This window comes from Penaeus chinensis, chromosome 39, assembly GCF_019202785.1.
Source record: "Penaeus chinensis breed Huanghai No. 1 chromosome 39, ASM1920278v2, whole genome shotgun sequence".
Lineage (NCBI taxonomy): Eukaryota > Metazoa > Arthropoda > Malacostraca > Decapoda > Penaeidae > Penaeus > Penaeus chinensis.
In genome coordinates this window covers 21,030,793-21,038,292 of record NC_061857.1, presented here as the reverse complement: position 1 = coordinate 21,038,292, position 7,500 = coordinate 21,030,793, and the positions used below count along the sequence as shown (strand labels likewise).

General features: G+C 34.6%; 1 protein-coding gene across 1 annotated transcript; it reads right to left on the bottom strand.

The window, feature by feature from the left end:
- Positions 1 to 1,315: 1,315 nt before the first annotated feature.
- Positions 1,316 to 7,108, bottom strand: LOC125046786 (elongin-C). Its single transcript, XM_047644728.1, has 3 exons — positions 7,019 to 7,108; positions 3,397 to 3,628; positions 1,316 to 2,732 (listed from the first exon to the last, which is right to left on the bottom strand). Exons 2-3 carry the CDS (start codon positions 3,603 to 3,605, stop codon positions 2,591 to 2,593), a joined length of 351 nt encoding a protein of 116 aa, XP_047500684.1. The 5' UTR covers positions 3,606 to 3,628; positions 7,019 to 7,108; the 3' UTR covers positions 1,316 to 2,590.
- Between the last annotated feature and the right edge of the window lie 392 nt (positions 7,109 to 7,500).

The following is a 7,500-nucleotide window of genomic DNA, read 5'->3' as shown; positions in this document are numbered from 1 at the left end:
AAAGCAGGGGAATACCGTGCCCATGGCTCCCTCAGGCCGTTCAGGACTGGCACAAAGTCAGCCTTTCATCCTTTCAGCACGGCTCTCACACCTTAGGAAGTGGATAGTAGAAGGGGTTGGTGAAGGGACAGAAAGGAAAAAGTAGGAGGGGGAAAAAAAAGACCATGCAAAATTTGTTGAGTCGAGGGCTGAGTCCCAAGGTTGGGGAGTTCCCCATCATTGGGTCTCAGTCTTCGTCTCCTAAGCCCCCCCACAACAACAACGGGCAAAGGATTAGGGGGGTTCTGTCCTTGGAACTGTATCATAATATATATATTTGACTTTTCTTTGTTTACTAATTATCCTGAAACTTTTATGTTTTTACTTAATTTTATGAAGTCTGTAAACAGGTGGAGAGTTTTGGATATCATGCAGATTCTTGTAAAAAATATTTAATAAATTAGTTCCCAATGTGAATGAAATTGTCAGTCAAAATTTATATCCTCCTTAACCCCTTGCCGATGGGTACGACGGGTAGACACGTGCTATGCCCACTGTTAGTACTTGTTTGATTGTTTTTACACAAAGATGGCTATACTTATACTAAGTCACCAATGAGCCAGTTATGAGTACTGCCCGTCTCGCCCAGTCACCCTTTTCTTTGATTTACAAAATATTTTACGGTATCTTATTTTGCTGTTACTAATATTAAAAAACATTATAATAATTATAATGTTTATAATAAAAATAACACCATCGACATTCATAGCACTAGTTAAAAATAATTTCTTTCCCGCCAATTCAAATCACATATGGTCACAAGGTCTACTAATTGACTCCTTTGTGGCTAAGCAGTAGCAGAGCCATCTGTGGGCAGACATTTCACAAAAAAATATAGAAAATGGGCACAGCATTTTCCCAATTTTTTGTTCATTTCCCCCGGTGCCATTGGGTTAAAATGACATACTCAAGCAAGATTGTAAAGTATATGAAATATATGTCAAGATCTGAGGACTCACTTGTTACTTTTCTGAATAAACTTTACTGTAATACTGGATTATTTGAAACTGTCATATGTAGTGTTTTCATTTTCATGATGTTATTGGCCATGGCCCCATGCATGATGAAATCTGTACTAATATTCATTACATACACAAATCAACTGACATACAGGAAAAAAATTGGGTTCAAATGTACCAGAGTATATGTATACTAAAAGCAGTAATATATATTTCCTAGTATAACAATAAATAAATTATTGATAATTGATTTATAACTCCTCAAAAATTCCTTGACAGAACAATAAAATCCTGGGTTAATGGTTAATAAACTGGAATAGTACCAACATTTTATTGAGAATACGAATCAATACATGAAAAAGGATATCACGATCAAAATGCAAACCATGAAAGGATTTCATTGTTGTTTTCCTTTTCTGCAAATACAACAAAATTTACATTAAGCAATCTCAGAGATAAAAGAAAGCACAAAGATCTTTTTTGTCAAAGTTAAAATATAGAAAAAGAAAATAATTGTATAACTATTACTTTGGAGTTTAAATATAGACATACTTTCAAAGCAATAAATAAATACAAAATTTCTGTGCTTACAATACAGCTTTGACACTGAAATGTGATCAATACAACAGAAATGGCATATACTGGTATTACCCAGTTATTACAACTAGCTTCCCTTAAAAGAAAAAAAAAAAAAAAAAAAAAACACAAAAGATTCTCTAAGTTACAGCATGTGCAGTGTAGCAGAGCACTGTCATAAAGTGCCAAAAAAAAAAAAATCTTCTTAAAATGCATGCTATATACACTGCTCACATTTTGAGGTAATTATGCAAATGAAAATATTGACACTTTTTCGTCAGTTTTGCCTCTATGAAGATTTCAGAGATTGAAAAAAGGGAAAAAAAAAAAAAAAAAAGAAACTTATTTTTTCATATGTATAACACTTGCTAGCCTTAAGCACAAAAACAAAATTTACACCAAGATTCTTTGATATTATTTTAGTAAGTTTCCATTATGAAGTTGCAAAGAATATTCCGAATTACATTGTACACATCAACAATAATAATAGTTTTGTTTTACTGTTAGGCTCTGTTAAATATATCAATTTACAACAGGATAATTACTGATGATGTTCAGCATACATCTTGGGTTTAATAATATCTAAATAATTCTGAGGTCACTCACACTCTGGCTTGGAAAAATGACAAAGATAGCTTAAAACTTTACATCTATTTAGGCATACATATCAAGTGGTCATATCAATAGCATCAATTCTTGCATACACACTCAATGAAATATTCATATCCCATGTGATCAAATTAACTGGTGATCCATTAACACCACTATTTATAGCATTTCAGAGTCCTTTTCTGCCTGTTGAAAATTTGAATTTCCATTATGACTTGTCCTGTATAATACAGTGAGGTGGTGTTCACATACATTTGAGAAAACCTGACAATCTTCCAAATTTAACTTCAGATCAGAGTTTCCTTACAACAAATATAGGACATGCTGAATCAAAACTGCATTTACATATAGCCTTTGTTATTTCCCTTAGATATTAAACTTCTTCTTTTATAAGAAATTCTATCTGATTAGCAGTCAAGGAAGTTAGCTGCCATGAGAAGTTCTAGTGCAATCTCGGGAGCAATGGGGAACTCAGGTATCTCTGTGGAACTGTTTGTGTAGCGGACCTTGTATGTGAAGTACATGCACACCTTCTGCAGCACATGTGACCTGTTGGAACAAGATGGAAAACCAATTATATTGCTACTTAGTGCAAAGTTTAGTATAAACACCAGTCATTATTATATTCCTATTTATAACTTCAAATTTTAATTTACACTTGTGAACATTAAGATGATAATCATTACTTTCAATATTGGTTACTATCACTGTTATTACCATGTTGTCACTACTGTAAGATGCTGATTACCACTTCTTTCAATTACATAAGTTTTCAATTTTAACATGACAGTATTATCTTTGTGATTTCTACTTTCATTTTTCTTTGATCAGCTTTATTAACCCCTACTTATGACAGTAATAACTAGGTATGACAATTTACCAAGGACAAAATACAGTCAACATAATATATATTCTTGTCTACCATGACCTGTCATATTTTTTCATTTCTATTACACAGTGAGAGAGAGGGTGTGGGAGACAGAGGGAGAGGGAGGTGGTGGTAAGAGAGTAGGTAGGTTGGGTGGGCAAAAGTGAATGAGAAAGAAAAAGACAGAGGGAGAGCAGACAGAAAGAGAGGAAGAGAAGTGTTCCAGAGCAGAAGACAGAGAAAAAAAAATAAAACAAAACTTTCAATGAAACTAACACAATCTAAAAAGAAAAGGGAAAAAAAAAACACAAAAAAAACACCGAACCAGCAAGGGAGCTCACTTACGGAATCTCTCGGAAGTTGACTTCATTGGTTTCATTCTCAGCAAACTGGCCTGGCCCCGAAAGCATAGCCTTGATAGTGCCTGAGGTGAGGGCGTGATCTCGCTTCACAATGAATTCATGACCGTCTGAGGAGATCAGCTTTACATACATGGCATCAGGGCCTTCACAGCCACCATACACACGCTCCTCATCTTTGTTGTCATCCCCCATTGTGATTGCTTTTTATTTTTTTCCTGTGAACATTAAAAGTTAAATGTAATCTTAGATAAATGTAATCTAAAATATGATAAATGTCTAGAAGATACCTACACATCTGCTTGATGCCTTACACCAACTGGAGATACCTTTGCGCCTGTCAGTACTCCATCAACAGGCAACAAATCTCCAACATTTATATTCTGACAAGAGAGACCTTGTCAGATGTAATAGTAATAGTATAAAAAAAAATTACAATATTGTTTGGACTCTAGATGCATGCTTTTTATTACAGTTCACAGCAAATCTTCAGTTGATCTGGTCATGCATTTATGATGCACATTTAAAATTCAGACAAACATCATATTTGAAGGCACACAACACCCTTGGGTACATTAAACCCATCCCATTTCACCAGGGCATATCTAAACACACACACACACACACACACACACACACACACACACACACACACACACACACACACACACACACACACACACACACACACACACACACACACACACACACACACACACACACACACACACACACACACACAAAAAGCCTCTATGCACTTGAAACATATAGTCCTCCCAAATTTATATAATTAAAGCAACTAAGAACATGAAATGCACTTTTTACGTGAACTTTGACCTGAACTAAATCCTTCTAAAGTAATGCTTTACAACACGAATGCACTCACCAGAGACTAAGTCCCCCAAATCCATGTTGAAATGTTCCAATAATTTAAGTTGCTATGTGAGAGTTTGGCCCTAGGATGTTGCCCAAGTGGAGGGTTGATGGGATTTCTGCCCCAACACCCCTCGTCAAACTTTGTTTTAACCTCAGTATGCACGGCAAGATAGAGCTGAAACTTCAGGAGTACCAAGTGGGCTTAGGCTGTAATCGGTGCTTTCTGTGATCTCTTTTCTTTATTCATGAGACTTGCCATTTGTGTTTATTGACTATTTTTTATACCAACGACAGCAACTTTTTATCCCCTAGAAAAATATTATTTTCTATTTACTTAATGCATCCATAAACCTTTTCTAAAACCTATTTATTATTACATAAATAATAGCTGTCAGATTGGTCCTAGATGACTTCCCAACTCAGCTTGGAGGGACTGTTGGTCCAAGAAACTGATATCTTGGTAGACTAGACTGTAATTGCTACTAATACACCTGAAATAGCTTTCCCAAAAGTTTTTATTTTTTTAATTTCATATTAGCTATGTTCTGTCTAAATCCCCTTGACACTTGCTGTGATTTGGGATGGTCTATAATAAACAATAATAAGTCGAACTTAGTAATATCACACAAGCGGTCACTGCAGCCACTGCACTTTACATTCCAGCAAAGGATAACAAACTTCAACCTATATATTATACCACAATAAGTATTGCATCGTTTTCTTCCTTTTTCATTTCGTGCTCTCAGACACTTCCGTGTCTAATAACTTCATAAGTTGCGACGGAAGTACATAGAAAATAAGTTTCTTAGATTGATTTGCTCTATAGTTTGCATATATTATTTTCTGTATAAAAGACGGCTGGATGAAACTGGACCCTTCCCAAACATACATTATATAAGAACACTAAGCTATGCCAGAGTTCTGGTAAACAAGTAAGCATAAAGTTCAATTCTACTCCTCTAGCTCTAACAAGATTCTTTATTAATTTCCTGTAGGAGATTCTTTAACTGTTCCCTTAGTAAGTGGATGGACTCTTTCTTTTCACACCCTCACATCATTATCTTTGGAGAAAATAATAAAGAAATAGATTCATTTATTGGATCCTTAGTAACAAGTGCTACAATATTTAGCTTTTACTTATATTCCCATCTTGCATCCATTCATATAAGACCAGATGAAATATTAATTTACCTTTCCTATATATATTTCATACATAATCAAGGCTATTTGATTCTTATTTGCCTTATTTCTTGATACCTGTAAAATATTTTTTTCCAGCAAACAAAAAAGCAGAATTTCATTACTAAGCAAGATATGATAAATGTTACATCAAATTATAAATATTTAAGTATCAAGAGTTTACTGAACAAATGATTTTCCACCCAAACTTGTCTATTTCAGGCTTTTCTTTGTCATCACCAATGGGAAAAACAAGGGGAAAGACATATATTCAACTATAATTCATTCTCTCAACCACAAATAACAAATATGACCTTATAATATCATCATGATTGAGAGAATCTTCCAAAAATCCTCTAAATACCAATAAGCCAGGTATCAAGCACCCTTATCAACTGTGCAGAATTATCCATGCAAGCCTGACGATCATAAATACAGCAACATATAGCCTACGGAAAAGATAAGATTAGCAGAGGAGTGAAAAATTCACAAGGATTTCGACTTACGGCGATGTTAAGACCGAACCAGTAAACACAATGAGGGTTTCGGCAGTTCACGCGTCTCGATCCTATGTCGGTTTCCTGACTGAGGTTGTAACAAGTTCTACAATATTTAGCTTTTACTTTTATCCCCATCTTGCATCTATACATGTAAGATCAAATGAAATATTAATTTACCTTTCCTATATCTATTTCTTACAGAATCAAGGCTATTTGATTCTTATTTGCCTTATTTCTTGATACCTGTAAAATATTTTTTTCCAGCAAACCAATAAGCAGAATTTCATTACTAAGCAAGATAAATGTTCCATCAAATTATAAATATTTAAGTATCAAGAGTTTACTGAACAAAGATTTTCCACCCAAACTTGTCTATTTCAGGCTTTTCTTTGTCATCACCAATGGGAAAAACAAGGGGAAAGACACATTTTCAACTATAATTCATTCTCTCAACCACAAATTACAAATATGACCTTATAATATCACCCTAACTATATCTAATCAATAATGTTTTAAATCTCCCAAAGATACAATCATCCCATTTATTTTAACCAGAAGCAAATCTAGAGAAAGGTTATCTAACCTTTCTCTAATTTTCTTAAAACTACAGATATATTTACCTGATAACTGATACACAATTTTACGCCTTAGAGGGGAAAAAAAATACGAACGAAAATGGCCAAACTGGCATCCCTTCCCTTGTGGGACTTCATCCAACTTTATTGAAGATTTGAGAATCACTCTGGTCAGAATATCAATATAAAAACTCTTAGTCTGTCTCCCTATGTCTGATATTTTCTCTCTGTGATTATATGAAGTTATGATAATGTTAAGGAAAGGATAATGACCTTGCACATCATTGGAGCAATTTCATCATGTATGAGAGAATCTTCCAAAAATCCTCTAAATACCAATAAGCCAGGTATCAAACACCCTTATCAACTGTGCAGAATTATCCATGCAAGCCTGAAGATCATTAATACAGCAACATATATCCTACGGATAAGATAAGATAAGCAGAGGAGTGAAAAATTCACAAGGATTTCGACTTACGGCGATGGTCAGGCCGAACTAGTAAACACAGTGAGGGTTTTCGGCAGTTCACGCGTCTCGATCCTATGTCGGTTTCCTGACTGGGGTTTTGGCTCCGATCTTTTTTTTTTTTTTTGTTTCTTTAATTTCTCCAGTTATTGATTTCTCTGTTTTTTCCTGCTCACCTATTCTTGGCTATTATTTTCCTAACCTCAGATTCTTTCCCCGAGGGATTATCTTTTTATAGTCATCACCAACGCATACAGACACACATGCACACACACAGACATACATGCATCTATCTATCTATCTGTCTGTCTGTCTATCTATCTATCTATCTATCTATCTATCTATCTACCTATCTTTCTATATATCTATCTAGCTATATATCTATATATATATATACACATATGTGTGTGTGTGTATGTGTGTGTGTGTGTGTGTGTGTGTGTGTGTATGTGTGTATGTCTATCTACATACATATGTATATGTGTGTGTGTGTG

What these genes read in the sequence shown, in the direction of transcription:
- LOC125046786 (XM_047644728.1), bottom strand. Translation starts at nt 3,605, where the DNA reads ATGGGGGATGACAACAAAGATGAGGAGCGTGTGTATGGTGGCTGTGAA. An exon ending in GTCAACTTCCGAGAGATTCC is followed by an intron (nt 2,733 to 3,396) that starts GTAAGTGAGCTC and finishes TTGTTCCAACAG; the next exon opens with GTCACATGTGCTGCAGAAGG.